The following is a 16,208-nucleotide window of genomic DNA, read 5'->3' as shown; positions in this document are numbered from 1 at the left end:
TATGCCTTCCAAATAGCAGACAGCTTTGCCTCCCAGCTGCCCTCCCACCCTCCTTCCTCCTGTTGGTCCTTCTCAGAGCCATCTGGAACAGAAGGAGGTAAAACAAGCTCACCATTTGCCAGAAGCCAAATGCCAGTGCAAAGTGAGCCTCGGGGCGGGGCGGGGGGGGGGGGGCGGGGAAGGCCCAGGGAAGGAGAGTGGGGAATCTTGGAGCCAACTCATGTCTCTGCCACTACAGAGAGTCACTGAGGATGCCTGTGTTTGAGTGGGGCCTTGAGGTTTCTTAGGAAAGCAGCTTCTTCTCCAGCAGAACATTCTGTCCTGCCAAGGCTATCTCGGGGCCCTGAATTGTGTACAAATGGTTGGCCAATGCAGTTATCATTCAGCAGTCGCTTACCACATTGCAGAGGTGCTGGGTCCATTGAGGCAGTGGTTTGCACCTGTCATTCATGCCCAGTACAGAGCAGGGGTCTTGTTGGACACTCTTGTCCTGAGCTGTGGGCCCAAGATCCTTACAGTGCCTTAGCTCCTCTCTTCACCCTCAATGTCAGTGCTAAGAAACTTCAGCTCTTTTTATCAAAGCACCTTAGCACCTTTCCTAGATAGGCAGCTTGCTTTGAAAGGCATCCCTTCAAACTGGAAAAAGTAGCCACTAAAAGCTCTGTCTATAGTTGAGGAACAGAAGAATCTAGTACGCAAATCATAATTGTGGTAAACTAAATATCTTGAAAAACCCTCCGTTACAAATTTCTTACTGAATCCACAGTTCAGGTTGCAAAACAAATCCCCTGGAGTCAGCAATGAAGAGGAAACTGAAAATCAAACAGGTAAACAAGCTCAGGCTCAAAATGTATAAAACGACAGTGGACAGCCCTGCAGGAAGAGTCATGAATACACAAGCGAGAGAGAAATTTCAACACACTTTCTCAATCATTGATAGACTGAGCAGATAAAACTTGGCAAGAATATAGAACATTTCCATAACACAGCTAACAAGCTTGAGCTTATGGACATAAGAAATAGTAAAAATACATTCATTTTAAGCATACATAGAAGCCCGTTGGGAATGTTTAGAAGTTAAATGGAGTGGCCTGGTACTGGAATTTTGAGTTCCTATGAAAAGTGATTTCTGTCAGGGAGACCCACCTCAGTTCTATCCTGGGTCATGTAAATATCCCACTGTTGACAAACAGGGATGCATCTGAAGAAAATGAACACTTGAGACTGGAAACAACTGCATGTAGACTTGAAACAGTTCAAGAGTTCATTGCTACCTTGTAAACTGGTCTGCGCTCTTGAACTGTTGATATATACTTAGCCCTTGACCTGTCCCAGTGAAAACAGCCTGACCATCCCACCCACTTCTTTCTCTCTGGCTACTCTGCTTCCATTTAACCAGAGATATTTCTAGGAGAATACTTTTTCAATGTCTTTGTTCTTTCAAGATGGCATGACAACACTCCAAGGTGCTTTTCCTTCTCGTGGACGCAGACACTGGCATGTAACTCTAGATACCAATTCTGACAACCAGACGTTTCAGGAGGCACCAGATGCTGAGGGTAAATCTTGAAAAAAACCTCTTGGCATCCAAGTAGGGGATTTCTTTCTCAGAATAACCACACAAACACGCCTGTGTTCTCATCCAGAAGCACCCCCACTCTTCTTGGCTCAATAGTGGTTGTTTGTCCGATGGTAGGGGTACCTGGCCTGTGACTCCTTAATCCCAAGTCTGAAGGCATTGATACAAACTGCAGAAACTATGGCCTCTGTGAGTGGAGAGGAAACCATCTTCAATTCCAAGTAGATACAAACAATCCTCCATGAGGGCTGTACCCATGTCTCAGCCTTTATGTGGGATCCACGCCACTATTTGGTGAAAGACCATTGGCCACTTGGTGGAAAGGTAACTGGGCACAGATCCTAAGGTTGACAGTTTCCATGAAAACTTCTTCTCACGCGGACAAATTCTCTCCTTCCATTCGGCGGTGAGGCCTGGGGTTTCTGCAGGAGAGAGGGGCCCTTGGCACTACATCTGCAAGACCCCTCTCTGTCAGCCTTGCTCTGGGTCCAACTCTCCATCTAATTATGCATCAGGTCCATTTCTGAAAGTCTTTTCAACAGTGATTTAGCAACCCCACTAGTAGCCAGATGGTCTAGGTTCCCGGTGGGATTTAGGTCCTGAAAAGATGAACTCTTCCAGAGACATCTGAGAGGAGCCGGCACTGGCTCGGGCAGGAGGATGTTTGCCTTGGCTGCAGAGAGACCACTTTGGAGTTCCCGGCTCCGGTCCTCCCTTCCATCTCAGAAGCCTCTCAGCTCGACTACCCATGTGGAGAAAGTTTCCTGCGGGGGCTTTTCTGCAGGGAAGCCTCTGCGGGAGGTTGTTCTGTGGCATCGGCTGTGCGGTGGGGTGGGGTCCAAACAAGGATGGGCCAGTCCCCCCCACGTTCACACCTGGGAAGACAAAGTGTCCAGAGCTTATCTCGGCATTCTGGGCAGGAATGAGGCTGCCCATGGTTCCCCGGGACTCCATCTATCCCTGCCACTTGTCCTCTCTGTCTGAGGGTCTGCTCTGGACACCCAGGCCTTTCTGATGGCTGCTGGGAAGCCAAGGGCTGTAAAGCAGGTTCTGAACCTCCTTTTATGCCCCCTCTCCCTGCTCCAGACTGTGTGCTGCCTAGGCCTGAAGGCTTGTCACACTGATCTCCTCATCCCTGCCCCCACCTGCTCTGAGGCTGTCTCTGGTGCTCTGGTTCTAGCTCTTCCGGCTGCCTCATCAGACCTCCAGAACACTAGTTTAGTTGCCCATTTAAGGCACAAGCAGTTTTCTTTACAGAGATCATGCTCACTCAAGAGACGAAGGTGGAAGTTCAGGACAGGCTTGGAGGGTCCAAGGAGGACAGAGGCGTGTGTGAACTTCTCTGGCAGCAGCTCCCTCTGCACTTGTGTCTCCCCATCAGAGGGACAGAGTAAGCCTGACAAGGAGGGCCAGGAGACAGGGCGCCTGGGAGCAGGCATCTGGCTAGAGCCCAACAGCTTGAAAGAGCGCCTGACCAGAAACAGGATCAGAGGGCAAGCAGGGAGATACTGAGATGGACACGGAGACAGCACAAGTGTTGGACAGGGATAAAGGCAGGCAAAGCCTTCCCAAATATAGGCTGATTAGACAGGAGACCTAAAGGTGCCTCCTCCTCCACGGAGGCCTCTAGAGAATGCCAGAGGTAGGTCACTAGTACAGGTTTTGAAAGGGAGGGCTAACGCTGGAATGGGACCATGTGTAGAGAAAGGAGACTCCCTGACATCATGCTGAATTTCTAGCATCTTCCTCAGGAGAGGCAGCCTGGAGTGGTGCAAAGATCTTGGATTCAGCCAGATAGGCAGAGGTGACAGGCTGCTTGGAGGCACAAACTCAGCTCCCTCTTCCTCTAATCCATCCCTCAGATCCCAACAAGGACAAAGCAAACTGTGCTGTAGCCCAGCTTGCTCGCTCCTGCTCCTCCCCGCCCTCACCTCCTTTAGAGTAAGCAGACACAGCAAAACTGGATCAGAACCCGACGCTAAACTGTATTGAGTTCACAAAAAAAAAAAAAAAAAAAGGAGAAAACCCAACTAAAAGCCACAATAGAAATAGTCTCCAGGCTTCCAGGATCTCCCTTTCAGACTCCCCATCTGCTCCCGCTCCACAGGGGCCACCCAGCTGAGCCCTGCTGTCAGGGGAGGGCCCTGGCCCCCTCACAATCTGCCATCTCTGACATCACTTGGATCTCATTTCTTCTGGAGCTGCCAGGGGCCCTGGAGCTACCCTGCTGCCTGTGGGCAGGGGACCAGGGGCCCGGGGATGGCCTCGGCACCTGGGCTGGGGATGGGGAGCGTTGAGGGGCGGAGGAAATGGATTCTGGGTTGTTGGGCATCCAGGCCGAATCTCAATTTTCAATTTTTCCATGCATGCCTCCTCCCCTGGCTGCCAAGCCCTCCCGTTTCCTGCCATCTGTGTCGGGCGTCTCCGGGGAGCCCCTCTCCTTTCTGGTTTGCTAATCACTGCCTATGGACACTGGGAAGAGGCTGGTCTCTGTGCTCCTGGCACCTGGGTAGCTGTTCCCCAGGGCCCATCTGACTTCCTCTCTGTGCAGAAGGGCTGTGCTTTGGCCTCCCTTGGGTGGCCCACAGACTCGGACCCTCAACAAATGAGAAATAGGTGGCGCTGACCCCTGACGACTGCATTACAGACCGGGGTGCACCAGCCTTGACTCATGGAGTGAGCTACCTGCTCCCCGTCAGGCCCAGTGCAGCCTGGTGGTGAAGAACGTTGGCTGTGGAGTCAGAAGAGACCCGGGTCTCTTCCCGGCTCCAGCACTCACTCGCTGTGTCAGTGCACCTCTCTGGGGCTCACTGTCCCCGTCTGTAACGTGAGCGGCTGGGCTACACGATTTCTCACATGGCCCTAACACCCCCAAGTCAAAGGTGACTCTGTTGACTCGCATTTTCCCGGCTGTGCCTCTGCCCTGTAACCTAGAGTCTGCTATGACTGGTACCTGGAGGCAGTCTTATGCGAGGCAGCTGGAAGGGCAGAGAGTGCTGACCTGGGTGCTGGGAGGGTCCCCTGGGTCTGACCCCAAGACCCTGATCTCATTAACATGCCTGGACCAGCTGAGCAAACCAGCTGGGAGGCGACGAGACTGGCTGCTTCCAAAGTGATTTAAACCCTTTGTTCCCTGAGTCTCCACAGCAAGGACAAAGGCAAGCACTCAAGGCATTATATTGAACGCTCTCTGCTCACCCATGTGTTCATCCATTCACTCTACCATTTGGCCTTAATGCAGCAGTGAAACATCGTAAGGAATCACTGGAATTCTGGGTTCCGATCCTAGCTCTGTTGCTTGTGAGCTGGTTAATGCTAGGGAAGTTACCCACTCTCTCTGGGCCTTGGTTTTGTCATCTCTAATGTGGGGATAGTATGGTACCTGGCTCTCAGAGCATACGAAGTATCTAGCACTGGCGAAGTCTTCAATAAATGGTGGCTGTGATCATCATTAAGTTGAATACATTGTTTACAGCCTCGTGGGAGACAGACAATAGCCTAATGCCTGCCCATTTCTTAAAGTGTACATGTGTCCCAGGAAGACAAGCTCCCTGGCTCCAAGGGTCAGGAAGACATCTTCAACAGGAATTTGGGTTTAGTTCTTTAGCACAAATCTCTTATCCTTCCTCAAAAAACAAAAACAAACAAACAAAAAAAAACAGTGAAGTTTATTTATGGAAATTTGAAAGAGCCTCAGATATTCGAGTCAGTTAAAGCCTGGTCTTGAAGCGAGTTGCCCAGGCTTTGGTGTGAAGGCTGTCATTTGCCATTTTGGAATGGAGGCTCAGCTGGTGGTTCTTGGGAGGAGGAGGAGGGAGAAAGCCATTTCTCATTCTTCATCCTTCCCTCCCGACACATGCCAGATCCTGACTCACTCCCCTTACCCATGCCCAGGGCAAAGGAACATTTCCTTTGCCTGTTTCTGGCAGTTTCCAGCCTTGCCAAAGGCTGTCCCTGTCACCACTCGTGCCCACAAACCGTGACCTCCCTGGCCTGCCTGTCCCTTCAGGATGCTGCTGAGCTTGCTGACTGAGGATGCCGATTTATTGCTTCCCATTAGCCAGACTTCTGACAGCCTCTAGGCACCCTGGCCTGACATAGCCCACACGCCAGCTTGGAAAGGTCAGGTCTCCAGAGAATCAGTCAGCCAGAGGCTTTTTGAGACAGGCTTGTCACAGTAACCCCACCGAGGCGCCGTCAGGTGACACACGGCCTTATTTATTTTGCTTAATTGGACAGCCTGAAAATTTCTGTTTGCCTTTTTGGAACACATTTGGATGTTCCTATCTGCCCACTCTTATCTTCAGAGACCATAAATGATGCCCTCCAAAATGCCTGTGCACCGACTGCCCCTGGGGCTCCATGTACACAACCCTGGGGATGACCTCTCTCATCCCCACCTCCTGTACAGGGTTGGCACAGACCATGCACTTGGCACAGGAGGGCATGAGGCAGCCCTGATTCTACCAGTGCCTGCCACAGTGAGTGACCTTGAGTACATTAGTTATTTAATCAGCTTGCTTATCTAAAATAGGAAAAACGGCTGTCCTACATAGGTCTCATGATTTCAGGATTACGTGAGGTTGCCTTCTAAAGGGACAAATTCATGAAAGTATAAGTTAAAGATCTACTATAAGATGTATCAGGAAGAATGTATTAGAAATAGTTTTGGACACAAATTATTTCAGGTGTGGGTCTCATTGCCCACTCAGGCTGGAAACTCCAGACCTTCCTGAAAAGGGACAGCACAGTATCACTCCAGCCCCAAGTCCCTGACTTCTCATCTGGGGCCTAACTGACACTGACATCAGGGGGTCTGGGGGCAGGGCTGGCAGTCCCCATGAGGACCTGGCTGAGATGCAGGCATGGCGCCAAGGACTGGGAGCGGCAGGGTCCTGGCTGCTGCCCAGAGTCCACAGCTCAGAGCAGATCTGGGAGGGCAACCTCTGGGTGGGACAAAAGGTAGCAGCTACCCCCTTCCTCTGAGTATGAATGAAAAACAGCCCTGGATCTGAAGTATAAAGTGAGCCTTTCTCCTCCCCTCTGACTCTGAGTGGCACTTGGGGGAGTGTGGCTGATGCACGAGGGACCCTTCCCCAGAGTGTGAATGCTTCTCTCTGTGCGGGAAGCCACAACCTCCCTGTTCCTTGAGGCTGATCCAGAGTCACCCTCTAGTAACAACAGCCATGTTGCTGTTTAGTTGCTCTGTCATGTCTGACTCTTTGCGAACCCATGGACTGGAGCCCACCAGGCTCCTCCACCTATGGAATTCTCCAGGCAAGAATACTGGAGTGGGTTGCCCTTTCCTTCTCCAGAGGATCTTTCCAACCCAGGGATTGACCCCACATCTCCTGCATTGGCAGGTAGATTTTTTACTGCTGAGCCACGTGGGAAGCCCAACAAGAGTCATGCGCTATAAAAAAACAAAACAAAAAAACACGTGCACAATACACCAGTCTGGAGAGCACTTTCACGGTTTTCATCTCACTTGATTCCTGACCCCCAGCCAAGTAGACAGCACAGGACTTTTTGCTGTCTATTTACATGAACGCGAACTAGACACTAGATTGATTGTTAAGGAATTTGCCAAAGGTCATATGGCTCAGAATCAAATCCAAGATCTTCTGACTCAAATCTCTGTGCTGGAAAGAGAGCTGGTATACCCTCAACTGGCACAGTGGACAGTTCCAACTGGCTTGTGTCAGAGCTGCTGAGGGAGTGGGGTCCACACAGCTAACACAGCACACACAGTCCACACAGCTAGGCCTGAGTGAACCTTGCAATAATAGTATAAGAATTCCTAGGAGCCAGCGGAAAGTCCGATGAGTGAGGGTAGAGCCAGGGGTCCTTCCCACTACCAGAAGGGGGTCCTCTTTTTTCCTCTTAATCATCTGTCCAAACAGCAATTGTGTGGAGAGTTTGAGGGATGAAAGGGCTCACAAGTACAATAACTGAGGGGTCTGGGGTCCAGGGCTGCCCATTTGGGCTGACATGTGAGCCCAAGGGAAGATCCTGGAGGAGACAGCACAGGACTAAAACCTGCAGTCCTGGCCAGCTTGGGTCCCTGAGAGGTGAGGAGGTGTCCCCCTGCTCCCAGGGAATGAGCTCAGCAATGGATGGACCTGGTATCTCACCCTCCTGGCCCCACCCTCTTACCAAGATTCAGCTCAGCCACCAACTAGATGCATGATCTCAGGCAAGTCCTCTGACTCCCTGAGCCTTAGTTTTCTCAACAGATATAATCAGAGCATCTAGCTCCCAGGGTCATAATAGGGAGGATGAGACAAGATCGCAGCACTCCACAAATCAGAGGGAAGGGGATGTTTGGGATCTTGCATCTTACACTAGATTCTGCATTTCCTGACTCAACTGGCAGCCTCCTTTAACCTGGATCATGAAGCATGTGCAGACCTCACCCCACAAACAGTATCTGCCGCTGCTGTCATGGGGAAGGTCGCTGACACCCTGCAGTTCCGCACCTCCCAGCTCACCTGTCCTGCTTTCTCCACCCAGCGCAGCTGTGTTTCAGCATCCCATGCTACACAAGCCACATTTTGTTTTTAACTCCCACGTACTGCTCCCCTTCTTTTTCTGAATCATGTTTCCTTGCCTGTTCCTCTAACCCCCTCCAACTCCAGAGTTGTGCTTTATCTCCAGTGAGATTAATGCTTCCTGATAAGACCAGCTAATCTGTTGCTGCTCCTCTTTTGCCGAGATGGAGAAGATTAGAGGCAAAGGGTTAGGCTGCCTCCCTTTCAAGGGCACTCAGGACTTTAATAAGGGAATTGCATCCTGCTTTCCCATCTGATGCTCTGGGACAGGGGTCCCCATCGTTTCTGGTGAGGATCCGCCTTCACTACTTCCAGATAATAAGGCCCCTGACTGGGGGCGTCATGGGAATGGGGGAGGGGTGTCGGTTCTGGTCTCCACAGGGAGACTGAGAACGTGGCCGCCAGCTGCTGAGGGGCACTGGGCCTGGTGGGACACTGCACCTCACACTCATCTGGCTCCTGGGACGCAAGAGCAAAGTGCCTGAAGGAGGCATCTCGATGACCAGTGAGGGCCACGCTCAAAGCTATGCTGCACGTGCTGCCCTGAACAAGGGGGGCAATCGCCCTACTCGGCCTGGCTAGGACCATCACCTCCAGAAGTCCCGGAGTTCAGGCCATGAGTTGATGATGCAGGTGGAGCTGTGCTAGGACACGGCTTCCATGTCCCAGCTCCTTGGGCATGGGACATGGCATTCAGCTGAATGCCACTCTGCAGCAGGCAACGTGACAGGCAGGCCTCAGTGTTTACTGAACCCCACTCCTGGTGTGCAGAAGACGGCAGGGAAACAGGGGGAGCGGCATACACGTGCCCTGGGTTGAGGAGCAGGGAATCTCATGGGACGATGCAGCTCAAAATGACACAGAAGCACGGTGGAGTTCAACTGCTCGTGTGTCAAGTGACTGCTGGAGTGTCGGGAGTTGGAGAGATTTGTGGAATTAGCACTAGGTTTTACATGAAAGGCTAATTTTCCAGAGAGACATGATTTTTTGAAAGGGACACAGACTATTTGAGGTTAGAAAAAGGGCTCCTTTATTTTGATCAAATGTTTAACACCTGTTATGGGCCAAGCACTATTCACAGAGAAATAAAATGTATATAATACCTGCTTTAATGGGGCTTACAGTCTTGTAGATAAATCAGAAGTTACATAAACATATAAATACTGGCTTATTAACGGTAACAACTAAAAGAATAGTGTGTTATTCAAGAGAACAGGACAACCCTAATATAAACTATGAACTCAGGGTTGCCTCTCTGAGGTAACGGCTGAGACCTGAATGAGGAGTAGGAATTTGCTAGAAAAGGGTAGGTGTGTAGAGCATTTCAGACAGAGAGCAGCACATGGAGAAGTTCTGAATCAGGATGAAGCTAGTTTCTCTGAAGAAATGAAAAAAGGTTGAAGGGGCTTAAGAACAGACATTCAGAGTGGGAAGAGATTTGCAAATTTCATCCTGGGATTGTAAAGGGAAGCCATTAAAGGGTTTAAGCAAGAAAGCAACAGTATTTACATTTCTAAAATGTCACTTGACTATCATATGGGGGATAGGCTGGAACATATGGGGGAGGGCAAGAACAGAAGTGGCAAGTTTGGTCAGAAATCCTCTGTCGGAGCAAGTGATAGGGGATGGTGATATGTCCTACACTGGAAGAGGTGGGCATAGAAAGTGGTGGCTGGATTAGTTATCTGCGGGATGGGATCAGCAGGATTTGATAATGGAATGAATGTCGGGGGAAATATCTACAGTGACAAACGGATTTTCAGCTGAAGCAACCCAGGGACTGAAGGTGTTACTAAGATGGGAAAGAACAGCAGAGGTGCAGCTTTTGGGTGGGAGCTATAGCGGAGATCGAGAGCACAGGTTTGGATACGCTGAGCTTGAGATTTCTTCCAGCCAGCCAAGTGGACACTGTGTAGACACATATGCCTGTACTGCAGGTGACTCTGTCCCAGAGGCCATCTGGTGCCCTTGGGATGGATGAAATAACTATCCATCCAGTACAGAATGAGAAGTGTCCCAGTGAACTGCACTTTGAGGTCAGATAGAGGAACAGCCAGAAAAACAGCAGGAGGGCTAAATGATGGAAGTGACTCAAGACACAGGAAAGCTGTCATGCGGAATATTGATGAAAAGGTAAGTGTCCGCTGGATCTGGAAATATGGAAAGCCCAGACGAGCTGAGCAAGCGCAAATTTGGAACTGAGAGAAACCAGCTTGGAATAAACTGAAACGGTAACAGAGGTGGGTGGGGATAGACAAACCCTCAGTAATGTTGGCTCTGCGGGAGGAGGAGAGAGACAGGCAGGAGCTGTCTCCTGAAGGTGAGGCGTAAGCTCCCAGCTCCTCAAGCTGCACCCAGGCCAAGGCTCTCCAAGCCCTACACTGTCAGCCCTAAGCTGACCACAGCTGACCCTTACAGCTCTAGAAGACACCACACCTAGGCGCGGAGGGAGCGGGAAGGGCCTTCAGCCGCTGCCGGCTCTCCCCCTGACCTCAGCTTTGCCTGCATCTTTGGCACATGAACCCCACTCCTTACTCTTGGGTATTGTACTCTAGCATTCAAAACTTCCATCATGGGGTGGGGGGAGGGATGGATTGGGAGTCTGAGATTAGCAGATGCAAACTATCACACATACAACAGATAAACAACAAGGGCCTACCGTGCTGTACAGGAACTGCGCTCTATCCTGTGATAAACCGTAACAGAAAAGAGTGTGTGTGTGTGTGTGTGTGTGTACACATATATGTACTTGTGCTTAGTCCTCCAAGTCATGTCTGACTCTTTGTGACCCCATGGGCTGTAGCCTGCCAGTCTCCTCTGTCCATGGGATTCTCTAGACAAGAATACGGGGGTGGGTTGCCATGCCCAGCTCCAGGGGATCTTCCCAACCCAGGGATTGAACCCAGTCTCCCGCATTGCTGGTGGATTCTTAATGGGCTGAGCCCCCCCAAATAACAGATCAGATCAGATCAGTCGCTCAGTCGTGTCCAGCTCTTTGTGACCCCATGAATCACAGCATGCCAGGCCTCCCTGTCCATATGTAGGCTGAATCACTCCACTGTACAGCAGAAATTGGCACAACACTGTAAGTCAACTATATCAATAAATTAGAAAATAAAACAAACCCTGTTCTATCATAAAGGTCTTAAGTCTCTACTGAAAAGCTCCTGTATGCCCAAGAGGCACTGAAAGGGTATGAAGCGCTTCCTCATACTCTTTTGGTTAAGAAGATCTGATCTCAAGCTTCCCTTTTCCAGATCTACTCTTCCAGGCCTTCCCAGCAGACCCCTTCTGACCTTATCGCCCACTGTTCTTCACCTTGAAAGCTCCTCTACTGCCTCTGTGCGCCCCCTTATATTTGCCTACTCCATGTATTTGCTGGTTTTGCCCTTTAGAACTAGCCCCTCCTCCTTGCCTGGCTGAATCTCACCAGTCCCTTGCATCCAGCTTGAGTCTTTACATATCGAGAATACCTGGCCTGGTCCCTTTCTCTGGCATTTCTCCTATATTACTTGGGAGCACTGGCCTTTTCTGCCTGTGCCCCTACTTACCTCCTGCACTGAGGAACACTGAAGCTGCCTGCTTATTCCTTTGTTTTCTTTGCTGGCACTGGTACATCAGAGGCAGTTGGTAAAATAAACATTTGTTTATTGATGGGTTGACTGAGAAAATCCAGTGGTTCTTCCTCCCTGAAGGATGAAGCCTTGCAGCAGTCTTGGCAGGGCTGCAGGAGCAGGTTCATCAGGGCCAAATGAGAAAGAAATGGGGGCCACAAGCATTAATAGCCTGCTCCCTACAGAATCACTAGAGGGAGTTTCAAGTCACTTGAGTTAAAGTTCAAATTAAGCTCTGGCCATCCTGACCATCAGCTACTTCAAATGCTCTTGTAGAAGCCTTTTCTTTCTTGGAAATGTGGAGAAATTTAAACCATGAAAGCTCATGTTTTCTTTAAACCTATAGATAAATTTTCTTGGCATTTTAAGTTGCAGGTTTCCTCTGGCATAGTCCCTTTGAAATGTTGAAAAAGGCAGTTTTATAACCTATAGTCTCTCATCATACCATACTTCATGTAACAAGAGCATTACACAGGGGGGAGAATTCAGCCTGTGGTGTTTTCTCCACTCAAGGTACTGGCTAAAATGGACATAATAACTAATAGGCTGCAGTGACTTTCATGCAATATGGGTTTCTATCAGAAAGTTTACATTGGCCAAGTTTTCAGGGCTCAAACATTTCGTGGAAATTGGTTCAATCAAATGCAGGCTCCAAAGAGGCCTTAAACACACACAGCCATTATTGCAGCCACAAAGACAGGAGGCCCCTGGACACAAATCTAAAATAATATGTTTTACGATTTCTTGGGGACTATTTTTGTCCCCTGCCAACAACAACATGAAAAGCAAGAATCTTAAAATACTGAAAGTGGTAGTTTAAAGGCAGAACTTTTTTTCCCCTCCAAATCCCAAAGGCAAGAACTCAGCAAGGAAGGGTCAGGGAGAATGTGTCCCTCTGAGCGGACACCAACTCACACCCTAAAGTGGGTTCCCATGTAGACACATCTCATAGAGTCAAGGAAGTTCAACTACCATGTCTGTTTATACCTCACCTTGGCTTCTCCTGACGTGGAATATATTCTCTTTTATGAAAGAATGATTTATTTACTTTCAGATTACTAATTTACAGGAGATGTGAGGCAGCAGAGACTCTTGGCTGTGCAGTCTTGGGAAAAATAAGACTTTCGGCTCAGTCCCACCTTGTGTCTCCCAGAGTGGCCCCAGGCTGCAATTACTGCCCCCAACCAATGCTGCACACTGCCGTCAGGGCCAGGCCAAGAGAACAAACGTGAGGGTGCCCTTGCCCTGTCTGGGGCTTTCTCTGATTTAGCTGGAAATAATGAGTTTCTTAAAAAAAAAATCTTTAAAAGACACACATGTTCAGATATAATAATTCTTTTGAGGGGCTGTATGTTTTTAAATGGCATGTGTGTTAGTTGCTCAGTTGTGTCCGACTCTTTGAGACTGTAGCCCACCAGGCTCCTCTGTCCATGTGATTCTTCAGGCAAGAATACTGGAGTAGGTAGCCATTTCCTTCTCCAGGGGATCTTCCCAACCCAGGGACTGAACTAGGATCTCTTGAATTGCAGGCAGATTCTTTACCATCTGAGCCACCAGAATTCACCCCAAATAAGATTTCCCCTATTTCTCACATCCAGCTGCCTTCCAGAAAGACAAGAACACTCCGGGTGCAGAGACGGAGTAAACCGGGCTGTCACACATCTTCCCTAGGAAGGAGCTTTCTCCAGAATTGTATTTTTATGATTAGAGAGGAAAGTTCAGACTCTCTGGGGTGGGGAAAAGGGTGGGAGTGGAAGCCCGGAGAGACAAAGCAACCTGTCAGAATTCCTTTTAGCACCTATGACTAGTGTTAACTTACATGCTCCCAAAGTGCAATAAAAAGCCTGCAAACTGCTGTTAAAAAGATAGTTTGACCTTTTAAAATGGAAACTCTCCCACCTTATATCCATATTCAAAAGATGAACCTTGGGAACTCTGGAGTTTTAGATTACTAATGAAATGAGGCTGACTTTTCAGAAGAGGGTTTCCCTACGGGCTGCAAGCTAATTAGGGTGTTTAGACCTACATTGTAACAGCAGGCAAAATGCAGGCCCCAAACCTTTTAGCCATTGTAGTTGCCAACTGTGTAGAGTGTACTTCTGAAAGGAGTCTGGCAGGGAGTTATGAAAATTTAGTTAATAAAAAAGTCCTGGACGCGACTGTCAGCAGCCTGCGGTTCCGGGGCAGGCTGTCGGCCCCTGGCGGCAGAGGAGTCGCCGCGATCCCGGGTCTCCACCGCAGCTGCGGAGCCAGGCGCGCGCCGAGCGGCGCTGCTGAAAGAAGTTGGAGAGCTCCCATCTCTCCGACAGAATTCGGCGGTGGGCGCTGGGGAATCCCTCCCAGCGCCGGAGAATAAAGTTTTGGAGTAAGTAAAGACCCTAGACCGACATGAGACCCATACTTTCACTGAGCAAAGACACGTATCGCACCACGCCAATCAGAGGCTGCTCGCACAAGGCCATCAGCCTCGCTCCGCTGGGACGCGCCCGGAGCCTTCCCACTCCCACCACCTCCAGTACTCTTCAGGAGGGCGCTGAGCCAGAGAGGTGGCTGTCGGGTGTGCGGTTCCGGATGGAAACGCCTCCAGGCTTTCCGGTTCGGGGTACAAGAACTCGAAGTCAACAGTCGAAGGAACAAGGGCAGACCAAGTCCAGGCTGGACGCCTGGGACCTTCCTCTCCAAACCGGCTCGGGTTTCTCCAAAGCACGCGCGGTACAGTCCACGCGCCCCCAACACTCCACTACTCTCTACAGGTCCCCCCAAACTCTTCCCCAGAAGCCCTGCAAACCACAGACGGCGCCCCGAAACTCCCAGGGCACTAGCCAGCCACCCCCACCTCCGTCTCTTGAACCCTCCTCAGAGCGTTCTTCCCGCCCCGCACCGTGCTCCTAGCATTCATAGGGAATCAGAAGCAAACTACGAGAAAATGCCTTCGCGAGGAGCCTCCCTACACACATCAGCCCTGTCACTGAGACAAAAGCGTAGGGAGGAGGGAGATGGAAAAGGAGGCGGGAGGAAGGTTTATAAAAAGGATGGGGAGAGCAGTAAGAAGGAGCTGGGGAGGAGGGTCGGGGTGGGGAGAGACCCTGCCACGAAGCCCGCTCCTACTCTGCGCGGCCGGTCGCTTACATGCCCAGGTCGCTGTAGGTGTTGAAGAACTCCATCTGGTTGCACGCCTGGATCCAGCCCACCACCCAGGTCTCGTGGCGGGGGATGGGGGGCATGACCACGCGGGCTGAAGCTTTGAAGTAGGGGGTCTTGTAGCGCAGGACGATGGGCGAGGTCTCCTCGATGCGCGTGGGGCACTGGTCGATGGTGGCGCACACATCGTACACGACGATGTTCTCGCGCCGGATCCGCGCCTTGCAGGTAATGCTTTGGATACAGCCCATCCTGCCGCCCGGCGCCGGCGCGGCGCGGCGTGGGGCAGCGCCGGGGACCGCGCGGGCAGCCGGGGGCGCCCGTCACACCGGCATGGCGACGCGCCGCCCGCTCTGGGTCCGGCTCAGCTCGCGCCCAAGAGCGGGGAGCCGCCGCCGGGCATCCTCCGAGGCAGCCCCCTCCTCTCGCCGCCTTGCGGGGTCCCGGCTGCCCCGACGCCCGCCCGCCCCCGCCCACGCCCGCCCCCTCTCTCCCGCAGGGCGCGCGGAGAGCGTGCGCTCCTAGAAGGCAGCGGGCGCCCCCGCCAGCTCCAGGGCCCTAGCGGAGGGCAGGGAGGGGAGCGGCGCTGCGAGGAGTGGTGCCCACCCCGGGCCGGAGCCCCCCGCCCCTCGCCGGAGAGGAGGAGGCGGCAGCGGTGGCGGCATGGAGCCGGGGGAGGGCGGCGGCGGCGGCAGCGCCCGGTCTGTCTGCCTCCGCGGCGGCAGCGGCAGCAGCCGCCGCCGCCGCCGCCGCCGCCGCCGCCGCCGCTGCATGAACCTCTGCACCGCGGCAGCCCCCCGCGTGCAGCGCACCCAGCGGCGGGCGAGCGGGCGGCCTGAGCAGCAGGCGGAGGCAGCCGTGGCAGCGGCGGAGACCTGCTCTCCCGCCGGCCCCGCCCCGCAGCTGGGCCGCTGCGACACTCCTCTGCCGGGCCGCCGCGGGCTCGGGGCCGCAAGGGGCTGTGACCCAGGGTGGAAGGCCCCACGGGCAGGGCAGTCCGGGACGAGATCCGCGGAGGAAGCTGGCTGAACGCCATGAGTTTTGTCCCTCTCCGGCTGCCGTTAGGGTCGGGGTGGGGGGGTACTGTGTAAGGGTGGGGGTGTTTAAAGGGCCGCCAGCGCCGGGGTGGGGCCCGACACGTGGGTCTCGGGAGGGGCGGGGCTGCAGTGGGTGGTTCTCCAGGGGTGGGCTTGGGGGTTGCGGGGACCCCTTCTGGGGTGAGTGGGTGGGACCGAGAAGGGCGGGGCGCTGTCCAGAGTCTGGCTGGGAACCCGGCAGTGAACCTATGGGGCAGCCTAAGGGTTAGGGGAGCAGCTATATCTG

General features: G+C 52.2%; 1 protein-coding gene across 2 annotated transcripts in view; it reads right to left on the bottom strand.

The window, feature by feature from the left end:
* FAM78B (family with sequence similarity 78 member B) overlaps window positions 1–15,492 on the bottom strand; it is a 106,434-nt gene extending 90,942 nt beyond the window's left edge. For both annotated transcript variants that reach the window (XM_061399672.1, XM_061399662.1), the window contains exon 1: window positions 14,874–15,492. In XM_061399672.1, the coding sequence (XP_061255656.1) occupies window positions 14,874–15,136 (263 nt within the window). In that variant the 5' untranslated portion in view covers window positions 15,137–15,492. The remainder of the gene's footprint in view (window positions 1–14,873) is intronic.
* Between the last annotated feature and the right edge of the window lie 716 nt (window positions 15,493–16,208).

This window comes from Bos javanicus, chromosome 3 (assembly GCF_032452875.1).
Source record: "Bos javanicus breed banteng chromosome 3, ARS-OSU_banteng_1.0, whole genome shotgun sequence".
Taxonomy (NCBI): Eukaryota; Metazoa; Chordata; class Mammalia; order Artiodactyla; family Bovidae; genus Bos; species Bos javanicus.
Note: the sequence above shows the minus strand (reverse complement) of the source record. Positions and strands in the feature narration are given on the sequence as shown.